Below are 16,027 nucleotides of genomic sequence, written 5' to 3'. Positions count from 1 at the left end.
TGTTTATTTATGTTGTTCTTTGCTGACCGCACCCCCCGACAAACTTCTCCAATCATTAATCTACGGTCAACTATCTACACCTCATTAAAATAAATAAACAAAGGTAAACTATATAAAATGAAAAACTGTGCAATAAGAAGAGATAAGTAAGAAGAAATTAAAATCAAAAGTATGAAACTAGATAAATTAGATTAATAAATATTTGGAAAAAAAACCAATCTCTTGGAACAAAGGAGAAGGGCTTGCCAGATAGGATAGAGTGGTGATAGGGAGGTAAAATGAAAGGAACAATCCTCAAAGTAGTATGATGGGGAAAAAAAAATATTGAAAAGAAAGTGAAAATCATAAAAAGAATCCGACTGAAAAGACTGTTGTAAAAATTATTGCTTTATTAATAAGCTCAAAATAGAACATAGATGAGAGAAATTAATTGCTTATTGATTTTATAATTTATAGGATTAGTTTCAGGGTTAATACGAAGAGATTCAGGAACTAGTCTTTCCTCATGGTTTGGAACTGTTGCTAGGATAAAGATTTTAATTAAATCATAGGAATGGCTTAGATATAAAATATATTCACATAGTTTGGAGTTAGTAGTATTGTGAAAAGATGTAGTTAAGTTGTATTGGAAGATACAAGTTTTGAAATAGCTGTTATCACGTCTTATAATTGTTCTTTAATTGAGATGGGACCATGTTTATACAAAAGATGATTAAAAGTTGGGTAACAAAAATTAAAGCAATCTATTTCTCTGTTTTTCCTAAATAGAACTAAAGACATCAAAAATCTTTAGAACTAGGAATGGTAATATCCTAAATAATTTTTTTTTTGTGAGTGACAGAAAAGACAACATATATTTTTTTTCTTAAATAAATTTCATTTTATAGGCTTATGCTCATCTACTAATAAAGAAGATATTGTTTTTAAATCAATAAAAACTGTTTTGCACATGCTTCCGACAGCTTTAAATATCAAAGACATAAGAGGCAATAGCAATGTTCCCACAATGCCTACTGTGACAGTTTTGCTTCATGAACTTCAAAGAATGAATATTTTGATTGATAAAATATTTCAAAGTTCTACAACGTTAACACATGTAAGTAAAAAATTAAAATATACCTCAAATTTAAAGAATGCATTGTATTAAGGCTACGTTGTTGTTTATGATTTTAGAGTTGATTCTTTTTTTTTAATTCAAAAATTAATCCAAAGATTTATTTTAATGAGAAACTTTTTTAGTTCAAAAATATTTGCAATTATGTAAACTAGCTCTCAAATGAAAATTATACTAGAGACATAATTACTATTTCTTTATCTGTTGAATTCTTAATTAAATAAAATAAATTACCTCTTATTTTTTTAAAAATTTTGAAACAGGTATTGACACTAATTATTAAGTGTTAGGCTACCATTAGAATGTATTGGTGACATTAACGACATCTTGTTGTCGCTTTAAGCAGCTTAAATATTCATCAGACCTAAATATTCCAATTAACTCAGTTTACAGTTTGGGCTATTTATGAATTTATAATTAAGTTAAGGTCACCACAGTTGGGCAGGAATCATTACATGAGTAATTTAATTACATCTTCAATTGCACTATAATTACACTAAGGGAACTGTTAAATGATCCTAAATATTAAAAAAATTAGTGGTTTTGAAGAAAAATTATACTGAAGTAATTGTAATTGCCATTCTTAATTACAATTATTTCTTGATACTAAGTAATTACAATTACTTCTTGATCCTTAGTAGTTGTATGTAATTTAACTCATACGTTTATAAATCTTTACACCAGTGCACTATCATAAACTGGATATCATTTTCACATTTTGGAGCCGTTGTAAAACTGATTTTTACAATTTCGTTCTTAAGTATTTGTAATTATATTAAAATTACTCAGAATTTTATGGGGAAAAATAACAATTACATTACGATTTAATTGGTAATTATTATTACTTTGACATAGCTTGTAATTATAATTGAGAAACCACAATCACAATTACAGTATTTTATCAATTAATTGGAATTATTACAGTTATTACAGTAATTGGTGAGTAATTGTATTACTTTTTGTGAAACTCTGAAGGCCACTCATCTAACATGATTATTATTGTTGTAATTCTGTAATTTAATTCAATTGGATTTAATTTAAAAAGTTATAACTGGACATTTAAATTTAATTTATGTGTATATATGTATTGTTTTTATTAATTTAAGTCAGAACAGAATCAATATTACAATAGTCGTGAGAATTTTGCTGTTGCACGGTTTTGCTCATTGTTTGGCGTATACTAATCCAGGTTTAGGTGTGAAAATGTCCTGGAAGCACATTTGGGAAACGATTCATTCTTTCTCTTATTTATTCTTTTTAAGTTCACAATGATTTTAACAATAATTGTTTAATTAGTTTTAGGATCAACAATCGGTTATTAAATGTTAGTAGAAGTAGTATCTAGTGGGCAACTAGGGCTAGATAATACCTGTGTTTCAAGGATATTTGCAATATCTCTCTCCTTCAATGCTTCCAAGACTGAACCTAGAGGTGCCAGGAGTCGGTTAGATACTGTTGTCTCTTTCCCGTCAGGCAGCCTTATAAAAGAGTTTTGAGGATTCCCTAAAATAAGTTCCACTTCTTCAACGAAGGGGTCATATTTTGAGTGGCTCACTATTTTCTTCAATAAGGCAGGCCTAGAGTTTAATAGCCAAGAGGATGTTCTTGCTCCATTTCATGACCTTGGTGGAAAGTTGAAGAATTTCTTGTGTGGTGTAGGATTAATTGCAGTACACAACAGAGATCTGTTGACAATAGAGCTTCATTTAGGGCTTTTTCCCATCTGAGAGCTGCAGTTTCCTAAGTGCTTTCAATAGTATTTGCCTGTTCAGGGAATAGTGATCTGACAATACTGTCTACAACATTCGGTCTTGTGGGGAGCTGCCTCGTGGCTTTACATAGTTTCTTGAGTGCTATTTTGTAAGGTCTACCCCATGGGTCTGCATCCTCCCCATCAAAGAGTTCTCTCCAGCACCAGTGTTTGCTTTCTTTAATGGCTCATCAGAGGTTCCTTCCAGCATTCTTGAACTCTTCCTGAAGCAGGGAAAACTCCTGAAGATGTCTCACTCGCTGTTAATGTCTTCTTGCTTGGTTGCAACACCTGCGAAGATCGTCAATAGTATCCGTCCACCAGTACACTGAGGAATGATGTTTCCCAGGCTTTGAAAGGATCATAGCTGCATCATAAGCCCCAGATATAAAAGAGGTCATTATAAGCACCTTTTCCTCGGCTGATCCTTTTAATTCACACTCATCCTCTAGCATTAAAGTGAATGAAGCGTCATCAAAAGTTTTTGTATTCCAGCCATTAGTCCTCCATCGACACCTTTTCTTTCATGTAGGTATATGCAGTGTGACCAATATAGCCTGGTGATCACTGTTTGTATAAAATCCACAAACCTCCCAAGTAGCAATCCGATGCATGCTTCCACTGACAAACGTCAAATCAATGATCTTCCTCCTCTTGTGAATGTCAGTTTGGTTCCGGTGTGTGTGTTTTGAAGACTGCGTCGTACATGACGTTCCACAGAAGAGGCCCTACTACCGAGCCCTGTGGGATACCACCAGTCACCTTGTTGTTGTTGTTGTTGTCTGGGGCTTTAGGGCGTAAAACCCTGAGGTCATCAACGCCCAGGCAGTCACCTTTTATCTCCTTTGGCCAATGTTTGAAAGATAATTAATAATTGAAGTTTACCTTGAAAATAGCTTATTTTATCCTCTATATTTGTCTGATTACCAGATAGAATGATTATATAAAATCAGTATTAAGTATGCAGGTATGAGCGTAGGCAGGGGTAGCCACAGTTGTGTGTGTGTGTGTAATGGGCTCAGGTCTGCTTCCCCCTTGGCAAAATCCCTGCCTATGCCCATTTATGCAGGTATATTTACTAAGTGTTTTAATTTAAATTTCGGATTTTATTATACTAATTGATCACTATGTGTAGGTTATTACAGGTCAAGTTAGTATGAATGAAGAAATGGAAAGTATGTTCACATATATTTATAATAATGAATTGCCAATAACATGGAGGTTGTTGGCTCCAGAAACCTGTAAGAATCTACCGAATTGGATAAGTCATCTTGTACAAAGAGTTGATGAGTATAAAAAATGGGTATGTACAAGAAATACATTAGATACAATTTTGTTTTATACCCCCTATATTACTTTCATGTTAATTTATTTATTTACTGAACTGTTTTTGGTGCTCATTGATTTATTTTGTTTCTTGGCATGATGACATGGGTGTCACTAATATTTTGTTGAATGCTGAAATCACCTAAATATCTTCTTTTTTTTATGGCTCAAGTTCTCTATAGAGGACCTACTCTGCCCCAGTGTGGGAATGTCTAGATTCATTTCTCGGGGCCACAGTAAAATAAATTTTGATCTATCCAGGTGAGATTTAAACCCACAACCTTTTAAATTAAGTGCTCTGGGGCGCCACTCCAACCCACTCAGCTATCAGGTCCTCTCTAAATTTATTTAGAAGTGATATATATGACCAACAATCAATAGTTTGAACTCCTATCTAATCGATGGTACCCCTATTGTGATTAGAAATTCTTGTTTTGATGTGGAAAATAAAAGTTATATTTATAAAAATTGATAGAGATTCTAAAAAACCTAACAAGTTGGGTTGGCCAAATGAAATTCACAACTTAAAAACATAAATAAATATTATCTTTGTTGTTCATATCCCATAAAATCAATGTATTATAAAAAATTACACCGAATTTCACTCAACCTATTCTCCAGGTGCGTCTTGTGCTACAAGGGGTGTCTCAGGTATGGTCTGTTGGCAGCAGGATTACCTGCAACAGCTCCAACTATGAACAAAATTGACTAAGGATCGTTCAGGACCGTATGTTGGTGATCTGGTTGTCATGATCGATAATCGGTCTACACTTGGCACCTGGCCCATCACTCGAATCTTCAGGGCTTTTCTCGGCCAGGACAGTTTGGTAGGTTCATTTCTGTCTGCACACCCACGGGCAAGATCCTCAAGCCTCTGATATCATCCTTGGGAACGTTGATTGCAAAGGACGAGTCTGGATCATCAACATGACGATATATCATGCTATCATCATTTTCCAATTTAACAGCTTAGTGACTTAATTGTATTTGGTGTGTATCCACACCAGACATATCACACACTATGTATTTGTTATCTGTTATTATTGTTCATTTTATGCAACTGGGTTTTAGAATGTAATATGTGTATGGATCTTATTGGATTTGTATTATTGTAGTATATATGCATATTACAATGTATTTGTGTTTGCATGAATTTTGTTGTTATTATCTGAATTTTAAACTATCTATTCTGTCACTTACTGGCTTCATTGTCTTGTTTAAATGCTGGAACCTGGTTAAGGGTCTTTCTCTCTTCCTTCACCGCAGACTGTGTCTTCCTGTCTATTGGCATCATTCCTAATTTGTAAATTTAGCTAAACCAAATTTACTTTGGGGGTATGAATCCAACAGCATAGGATTAATCAATACATCCTGAAGGTAAAAACTGTTTTGTTCACAAGTATTCACTCTAAAATTTCCTAGACAAGTTGAACTAATGATCTTACCCTCTCCTACAACTGAAATATCCTTTATTTCATCAACTTCTTTCTTGATTAGCGAGAGGTCAGTGTCCATAAGGGAGGATAGGATGAATCAAATTCTTTCATATCTTATATTAATCCATTGTTTATTACTTTTTACAATAGGAGATGGTTGATTATTTTGAATAAACAAAATTTAAGGTACTTTAGAGAAAGTTTTTTTTAAAATTTTGTATTTAAGTCTTTTCAGACTATTTCAATGATGATAAGACCTATCTGATATTAAAGACCATTCAATTGTATATTGATATTGTTTTAATGAGGTTAGAAAAGAATTGGAGGCCTTGTGTGAAATGAATATCACTCCTGAAAATTTTGTGAGCCAAATTTTGCTCTTTGAAGAACATTGGGCAGTAGTGAAGTGGTTCCTCACAGATGTCTTGAAGAGGAGAGGGATAGGGGAGTGAGAGATGTCCCATGAAGTAATGCTTAATGGTGGTCCCTTGGAGAGGAAAGAAAAGGTGTAGGGAGGTGGTTGTAGTGGGTAAGAATTCCACACTGTGACTAGGAACGAGCCTAGTTATGTCTTTTTTTATATCCTCATAAGAAAATAATAATAATAAAATAAACTCCATTTTACAAGACTTTGTTATTTGAACTCAAGGAACCTTAAAACATGTATACCTGTTGAAAACTCGGATGCAAAATTTTTCATGATGATAATACTACTAGTTACTATATATTTCATGAATAGACAGGGTGAAAGGAAAATTGATTGCTAATAAATCTATTAGTAATCAAATTTTCAGATCAACTTCGATAAAGCTGATAATGATGCTTGGTTAAATTATCTGCTAACTAATTTTTAATATTGCCATACTGCTAGTAATACAGACCTTTTTTTTTAATTTATTGAAAAAAAAAAATTTTTAAATCTTTGTACTGCCATTTATTATATAAATTTAATCCAATTTTCAGATTTTACTGTGCCCTGTTTTACCAGTTATGTGGTTATCTGGACTGCATAAACCACAATCTTTGTTTGTTGCACTTATTCAAGAAGCAAGCCTAAAGATAGAAACGTCTCTAGAAAATATTGTTATGTGTTCAAATATTACCAGTGAATATGATCCAGAAAAAATTCAAGACTTGGCAGAAATGGTATAAAATAATATTAATACATCATTAAAAATATTTTTTTTCTATTTATTTTTATGTATTACATAAAAATAGATCTAGTAAATTTTATGTTAGTTTATGATGGTATGATACAGGCTTGTAGAGAAACTACCCTTTGGTAGCACTCTCATAACATTTCTTCATTAGAAAGTCTGAAGGCCATCTTCTTTTCAGGGGCTTTAGGGGATTGTTAGGAATTGAAAAGGAAGTAAGGTTAGAAACTAGTGGGTTTGAGTGGTTAAGGAGTTTTGGATGGAAGGATTGATGTCTGGTTTGGGCTAGATCAACCACATATGGAACATAAAGGTCTTTATAGATGATTTTATTCGTAACATAGTAAGGAACATTGAGGATTTTAGATTTTAAGGATTGGATAGATTGACCTTATTATAGTCATGTAGATCAGTCTTTTGTAATGGATTGGAAGCTTGGACTGTTAGTCTAGTAAGTGCTGTAATAGTCGAAATCGATGTGCAGTTTCCTGTCTTTTCAGTCTGGTGTGAGGATTCCAGGTTAATCGTTTGTCCAAATGTAGTCCAAGGTAGCGGATCTGTTCGACAGGGTAAGAGTAACATCATTAAATGAAACTGTAGGGCATTCAGTAGGTTTACGACGAAGGGTAAAGGTGATTTGATGGGATTTGTTGGAATTTATCTTAATCCTCCAATTGCGACACCAATCTTCGAGGGCTGTGATATGGGATTGGAGATTTTGGGATACAATTAATGGGTTATTATTAACAGCGAGCATTATATATATTATGCATTATTATAGTCATGTAGATCAGTCTTTTGTAATGGATTGGAAGCTTGGACTGTTAGTCTAGTAAGTGTTGTAACAGTCGAAATTGAAGTGCTGTTTCCTGTCTTTTCAGTCTTATATGAGGATTCAAAGTTAGTCGTTTGTCTAGAGTTAGTCTAAGGTAGTGGATCTGTTCGACAGGGAGAAGCGGAATATTATTAAAGGATATTGTGGGGCAGTTCATAGCTTTACAATGAAGGGTAAAGGTTATTTGGTGGCATTTATTTTAATTCTTCAGTTCTGACACCATTTCTAACGGATTTCGATATGGGATTGGAGTGTTTGGGATGCAATTAATGGATTATTATCAGCTGACAGTACAGAGGTGTCATCACCATACCTGCTGAGGATAGTGATGGTATTGGTTGAGATGTCAGCATTACAGACTGTGTCGAGGATAGGACCAAAGATACTACCATGAGTAACAACAGCAGACTGAGATATAAATAATAATTTATATTTTCGAATCCTTTGAAATGAATTGAACAATTGTTCTAATATTCATATATACCCTGTTTGTACTGTTAGTAAGGTTTTTAAATTATTAAAAAGTACAATTGCCTTATGGTCAAAAAATTTAGGAATGAAACATAATGGTACTTAATACATGCATATTTTTTCTTCTAGTATGTTTTGGGGATACTGTGTATCTAAAATATCCTAGAAGAGAAAACATATTTGGATTAAGAACCATTTTGTTTTTATTTCTAAATTTTTTGACCATAAGGCAATTGTAATTTTTGAATTAAAAAAAAGTGCAAGTCACATTCACATGGTGAAACAATTAAGGTTTTTTAAATAAAATTATTTTGCTTTGTTTCTTTTAGATTCCAGGATCATTAAATCATATTATTTAAAATATTCAACTTCACCATTTAAAACTACAAAATTTTCAAATAATATAAAGCTGGTCAAATAAATGTTATTTAAAAATAGAATTTAAAAATAGAATATTATATATATGTATATATAGTTGACTGTAAAGATTTAAATATAAGTAGATGATCAGGGTTGCAGTAAAAAAAAAAAGAAGAACAAATAGTTTGAAACTATTTTAATGTTCGACGTTTCGCCCCACTTTGCAGGGCTTCATCAGGGCTAAAAAGATACAAAAAAAAGGAAACTGTGAATATTGGAACAATAAGATACAATAAGGTAATTTAAGCTAGGATAAATATTATGTAAAAATAAAGTGATAAGAAATTACATATAAATAAAAGGAAGGAAGACATAAAATAGTATCAGTATAAAATAAATTGAATAAACAATGATAAGAATAAAAATAAGAAACAGTGGCAAGAGTAAAAATTTTTTAAAAATACGTAAAATATACAGTTAAAAAAGTACAGGAGATGTACATAAAACAAAAACAATACGGGGGAAAAAAAAGAAGAAAGTAGAGATTAAATAAACGTCTTGAAAGAATAAATATAAATAAAAATAATAATAATGATAATAAATGAGCATAGAACAAATCAAGACCACCTACCTGTTCAAAGCGAACGGTTGAACAGAAGGCAACAATGAAGCGGAAGAGGAAGAGAAGTGGGGAGGAGGTGGCCAGCCGTTTAACGGCTATATTTCTATTTCAAATACGTCGCGTATATGGAAGTAGTCATAAAGATATGACGAAAAATGAAAAATAATAAGAGAAAGATACATAAATATGAAAATAATAATAACTATAATAATTTTCTAATTTATGAATAACTAAGTAAAATTAGAATGATAGATATCGTTACTAATAATACGAGTATATACTGAAGAAAATATAGTAAGGTGGTAGTTAATACAATATAGGATATAATAACAATGATTGTAAAAGAAGTAACTAATAATAAGTAAAAGTACATAAAGAGTATTAAAAAACAAATTACAAAGAAATAAATAAGAAAAATAATTAGACAATGAAACAACTGTAGTTTTTATATATCGTGAAAATAATCATTTCTCTATACTGATAATAGTAATAGTAAAGATAACAGGAGTAACATGAATAATAATAAGTGAAATAAGGTAATTTAAAAATCGGAAGTTAAAGTTTACAAAATAAAATTAAAGTATAAGGTGAGATGTAAAAAGAAGTACATAAAAAGATTAAAAATAAGTAATAAAGTATAGAAATAAATGAAAAATTGTGATAGAATGTTAACAATATAGTTGATGATAATGATAAGTGAAATAAGTTAATAGAAATATGTGGAGTAACAACTTACAAAAAAACAAAACAAAAAAACAGAGTAAATGTGAAAGTTAATAAAACATAGATGAATAAATATAAGTGAAAGTAGCGATAAATAATATAAGTGATAGAGAGATAACAAACAGGTGAAAAACAAAAGTATAATAGAAAAATTTGGTGTTGATAATAAAATGAGCGTAAAATTATTTAGTCTTAATTAAGTTTAATATATGGCTGTAGATATGTGAGATACAGTTTTTATCGATTTTGTGGTTAACTGAAAGGGGTTCAAGATGTATATAAATGGATTCTGAGATGAGACTCTTTTGGTAATTTGGAACAGTGGCTAAAATAGTAGTATGGTCAAAATCAAAAGCATGATTAAGTGTAAGGGCATGTTCTGAAAGTTTGGAAGCAGCTGAGTTGTGGGAAGTTATAGATAATTTATGTTGAGAGATACGTGATCTGAGGTGGTTCTTAGCTTCGCCTTTATATGAAGAATTACAGTTGGGGGAGGAACAAGGAATCCGGTAAACAATGTTAGAGCGGTATTGGAGAGGAATAGGATCCTTAGTAGGGATGCGACATCGATAAAAAACATCGATGTTTTAAAATATCGATGTTCAATACTAAAACATCGACAAAAAAATCGATGTTTGTTTTTTTAACCATTTCTGAAACATAAAGACTGTTCTAAAGACTACGCATGCTCCGGCCAGTCAGAAGTGCTTTTTCAATCAACCAATAGGACACGGACTCCAAAAAACATCAATGTTTTAAAATATCGTTGCTTACAATACATTACCCAAAATACATCGATGTTTTAGAACATCCATTTGAATAACATAAGGTCTCTTCCAACGATCACACATTCTACGGCCTATCAGAAGTGGTTTTTGAAACAAAGAATCCGACAACGACTAAAAAAACATCGAGGATTTAAAATATAGTTGCTTACAATACATTACCCAAAATACATCGATGTTTTTGAACATCCATTTGAATAACATAAGGTCTCTTCCAACGATCACGCATTCTACGACCTGTCTTTTTAACTGATTTTTAAATCATATATATAACACAAGATCGATCACATCATAATCAACAAATTTATGAATATATAAATAATTAGAGAATGCTGTTATGTTGTTAAGTTACCGCTATGTGATCATTTTTATTTATGAGGAGAAGATGGTTGGGGGTGCGGTCAATGAAAAACACAAATAAGTATGATTAACTTATTTTAATGTGCCGACGTTTCGGCTAGAGTTTCTAGCCTTCTTCAGGGCTAAAAACAAAACAAGATAACAACCACAGTAAGTATAGAAAAATAAAAAAATATAAAAAGAAAGTATAAACAGAATAATTTTACAAAATAGAATTAATAAAATGAAGTGATGAGAGAAGCGGGAAATAAAACGAAGTACCGGAAGATGAAGAGGAAGAGTAATATAGGTGGGGGACGAAAAATGTGTAAGAAAAGGTTTTAAAGATGAAATAATACATTCAAAAGTGGGCGGAAAAAAATAATGTGAATTTATTAAAAAAAAAGAAAAAAGATGGTTGGGGATCTTCTCCTCATTTATCATCCACGGTCAACTATCTCTCATAATCATTTTTATTTATAATTGTTATACATTGCCAATTTCTTAACTGTAGAGGTACTATATAACAATTTAAATATGTAACATACCTTTCAACATTATGAATACATAAATGGTGAAATAATGCAGTTATGTTGTTAAGTTACCGCTATGTGATCATTTTTACTAATGTAAATGTCTTATTTTATATTTAATATTGTTCAAAAACATCGATGTATTTTGGGCAATGTATTTTATGCTACGATATTTTAATATTGAACATTGATATTTCTAAACATCGATGTTTTTTTTTTGTCAATTTGCATTCTTTTTTGCAAAAACCACTTCCGACTGGTGGGAGTATACGTAGTCGTTGGAACAGACCTTATGTTACTGAAATGGTTGTTCAAAAACATCAATGTATTTTAGGCAAAGGTTTGTATGTAATTATGTTTTAATATTAAGCATAGATATTTTAAAACATCGATGTTTTTCTAGTCGTAATTTATCTTTATTACGTCGTTAGCGTGATGGTTGGAGGTCCTTTTTTATCCCACCACATTGTTGATAGGAAATTGTTTATACCATAAATTTTTTGTTTTCATTTAGTTACTTTTGGAAAAAAAAAAAAAAAAAAAAATTAAAGATTGGGACAAACGTAAAACATCGAAAGTAAAACATCGGCTTAAAAACATCGATGTCAAAAACATCGACATCGATGTCGCATCCCTAATCCTTAGTATTAGTAAAAAAGTAAGATAGTTTATTTTGAGACTTGAGTCCAAGACGTAGTGAAGGAATGATTGATTTTAAGAATTTTTGTATGTTGTCAGTGAGAGAGGTGGATATGGAAGGGATGGTGAATGTAGGAATATGGAAGGGATGGTGGATGTAGAGAGTTTGGAAAAGGAGGAGTAGGCGTTGAATGGTTGATGTAAGAGTTTAAAAGTTTGTTTATGATGTGAAGGGGAAAATCATTTGAAAGCAAGATAGTCTTAATACGGTGAATATTTGTGTTGTGGTATTGGGGTTCGGATAAGGAAAGGCAATGGCGTATGAGATTTTTGGCAATATTGATTTTTTGATGGTGGGGGTGCTGGGAAAAATAGTTTAGTAGCCTACCGGAGTAAGTGGATTTGTTATACCAGTCAGTGGACAAGGAGCCGTCATTATTCTTTATAATAAGGAGGTTGAGAAAGGGGAGGGAAGAGTTAGTTTCAGCTTCAACGGTGAAATGAAGGCGAGGGTGGTAAAAGTTAAAAGAAGAAAGGATATGAGGGATTTTATCAGGGTTTAGAATGAGAAAAAGGTCGTCTACATATTTTTTGATAAATAAAATTTCGTTATGGAATAAAGGGATGACGAAATCAAGGAGGTCATTAAGCACAATGTTAGAGAGATCGGGGACGAGAAAGTTTCCCATGGCGAGACCTGATGTTTGGTGAAAGAACTTTCCCTGAAAAGTGAGATATCCTATTATATGAGATATAAATAAGAGATTGTTATGTTGGTGAAGAGGCTTTCAGCATCAAATGAACCAAGAATGAAGTTAGCGGGAATTTTAAGGGATATTAATTGTTCTGTTAGTTGTTGAAATTAGTACGTGATTACAATGAAATGATAAAATGATTCAGATAAATGACTTGCCATAAAATATTATATCATTATAAATGATTATCTAATTTATCTATGAATAACTGATTGGGTGGGTAATGTCCAGGTGTGGAGTGACATAAAAATAGTTTTAAACTACTTGTTCTTCTTTTTTTGACCGCAACCCTGACCATCTACTTATATTTAAAAATAGAATATATATATTATAACAGTTAATGGTTTTGTTTAATTGACTGGGGATTGTGGATACTTAGATGGTTAATATCCATACTATAATTCATGTTAATGCCCAATGTTTTGCTCACTATTACAAATTTTAATTTCATTTTCACCACAACATTTATTTTATGGTTGCAATTTCTGGCTCCAACCCTTCCTCTACTATTTCAGTAACCAATTAAACCCTCCTACACCCCTTGGTTAAGCTAACTGTGTTGGTAGGGCTTCAAACTTTGTATCCAGCATAGCTTCTTATTTCATGTCTTTCATCCTTAATTAACCTCAACTTTTCCTCCTGAATGATAATCCCAAACATTTCCTTGGCAATATTTTTAGTTCCTTGTTATTGTTTCCTACTTTCCTGGTCTCTTGAATATCTGCCTTGATATTTTCATGTAGTTGGTACAATGTTATTCCCCTCAAGTCCATTTTCGTATTCTCAACAGTTTCTGATTTAATAATATATACCTTCTATGATGTTTTCATCCACTCTGTTACTATTAAAACTGCAACATACTGCAATATCAATTTCCTTACTTATGAAGTTATCCAGCCCATTCTAGAATCAACGAATCAGAATACCACATCATCTATTAATTCAAACCTTTTATTCATCTTGGATAAACGTACTCCACAAAAACAATGAGGGCATGTCTACCATCAGTATCATCTGGCCCAATCAAGAATCCATCAACTGAAATACCATAGCATCTTTTAGTTCCAGCCTTTTGTTTACCTTAGATGAACATGCTTTACAAAAACAATACTGGTTTGTCAACCATTAGCTCCATGTATGACCTAAGAATTCAAAATGTGGATGTAGCTGTGAAAGATCAAAATTAGAAGACAAAAAATAGATTAGAAAGAACAAAATTGGGGAAAAAGAAAGTCAAACATAGCTCATTTTTTTATTTAAATTATTTTATTGAAACATTTATCTAAATTAAGAAATTAGAACTTATTAGGAATTATATCACTTTTTATTATCTACATGTGTTTGTTTCTTGAACGCCCAAAAAAGTTTCATTAGCCATATTTTATTGTTCTTATTATTTTATCAGGGATGCTATATAAAAGGCTTATTTATTGAAGGAGCTGGTTGGAATTCTAAAAATAATTCTCTTGGAAGTTTAAAGCCTAATATGTTATATGAGCCATTACCAGTATTAATGATGTTGCCAATTGAAAAATTGCATTCAAAATATGAGGTAAATTAATTTATAAAGCTTTTGAACATTATATGATTCTCTTATATATTTTTTTTTAAGATATGTTGTGAAGATTTTTCTATTTATACCTTATTGAATTAACAATATATCACCTATTAAAATATGAATAAACGAGTATGAACTCATGTGGTTCTAAGCTGGAACTAAGACCCCCATATTACTCTTAAAAGGTTGGTTTCCTGGGCTCTATGTCAACCAATGCACAGCAAATAAAGTATTTATAATGCATACAGTGACTTACTGTTTTAGAAATTTTTATTTATTTTAATTTGTATATCCATTGGTTAATAAAAGTTACCTCTCCTATTGTGAACTGATCTCCTTTCCACACTGCCTCATTCTTGTGGGCAAGTTATAGAAATGTAATTTTTTATCAATAACATTTTTGTATATTTATTACAATTTAATCAGTGCTAATCTGAATAATGAGCGGAAAATTATATCGACCAAACCAACATCTCAGCTGCTGAAACAGATAGAAAATTTTCAATACATTTTCACGAAATTGAATGTGTATATTTGTTGTGATACAAATAACTTACTATTTTAATTCTTCCTTAATCTTATAAGGATGAACGTTTTATTTGAAAGTATTATAATATGCTACCTGTGAGCGATAAATAATAGTGCTAACTAATTTATATTTATACAGTTTATTTGTAAAATATTAACTGTTACCTGTGGCTTCCCTCTCCCACATGTCAATTTCACCAGTTTGACTTAACTTATATACGTTTATTGTAAGGATGACTAGAGACAATAGTTTGGTTACACATTTAAAAAATTCAGCTTCATAGGTATTGCTGTTTTTGAGATAGAGAGATCACTATGTCAATGAATGGGATCAGCCTTTTCTTTTTTTCTGATAGAACATATAGCACATAGCTCTCGGTGATGTTATATGCACCCAGGAAGTATCGAGGACTGGGTCTGATCCACTGCCTATCGGTGGCTCCTCTGCAGCATTGGTCCATTGCCCAGTGACTGCCAAATGTTCTGGATGCCCTATTTCAATCCATATTCAATTACAAAGCTCGAATCATTGTATATGCTGAAAGACTGCGTGGATCAGGGCTACCAAAGTGTGCGAGCTCTATGGCAGTTGCTGCGTGAGAATGCTTTCAGAGAATGGGCCAATTGCAGGTGGCAGGGTATTGGCTTTCGCCATTTCAAAGAGATCCTGAAAGCTAATAGATATGTGTGTGATGAGCAGGTACTCTCAGGGTCAGAATGGTCAAACCCCGTGAAACTAAACATTAATTACACACCCCTGTGTGGAGTCCCAGGAGCCAGTAGACAGCAGGGAGGAGTTGGGTCCCTGCTGTCGCAAATGCGGCAGAAAAACCAGCCCATGTGCTGGGAAAATGCCCTAACAACTCCCTCCTCATAACACACCGACACCACATAGTCAAAGAAGAATTGATGAAGTTCCTTGAAAAACAAAGACTTCACCAGCTTTGATGAGTTTTATTGTGTTGCCACTGATGGATTCGTGAGATATGTGAATATTGTTGAGTTCTCTGAAGCCAGAGGTATAGTTCTAGTCTTGGGTCCGATGGTGAGATTTGATAATAATGACCTTAATCAGGTGAGTGGAGTGGAAAGGGAA

The 16,027-nt window shown here is 32.3% G+C and overlaps 1 protein-coding gene across 2 annotated transcripts in view; it reads left to right on the top strand.

Annotated features, from left to right (window-relative positions):
- The window catches only part of LOC106689911 (dynein axonemal heavy chain 10), a gene marked incomplete at its 5' end in the record, with an annotated part of 85,556 nt that overhangs the window by 53,432 nt on the left and 16,097 nt on the right, over window positions 1-16,027 (top strand). The window contains 4 exon segments of one of the 2 annotated variants that reach the window (XM_067051473.1): window positions 888-1,096; window positions 4,000-4,167; window positions 6,590-6,772; window positions 14,251-14,397. In XM_067051473.1, the coding sequence (XP_066907574.1) occupies window positions 888-1,096; window positions 4,000-4,167; window positions 6,590-6,772; window positions 14,251-14,397 (707 nt within the window). 2 annotated transcript variants of the gene reach the window in all.

The sequence above is a fragment of the Halyomorpha halys genome, unplaced genomic scaffold, assembly GCF_000696795.3.
Source record: "Halyomorpha halys isolate HHAL.00 unplaced genomic scaffold, Hhal_1.1 Scaffold1521.1, whole genome shotgun sequence".
NCBI classification, from domain to species: Eukaryota; Metazoa; Arthropoda; class Insecta; order Hemiptera; family Pentatomidae; genus Halyomorpha; species Halyomorpha halys.
Note: the sequence above shows the minus strand (reverse complement) of the source record. Positions and strands in the feature narration are given on the sequence as shown.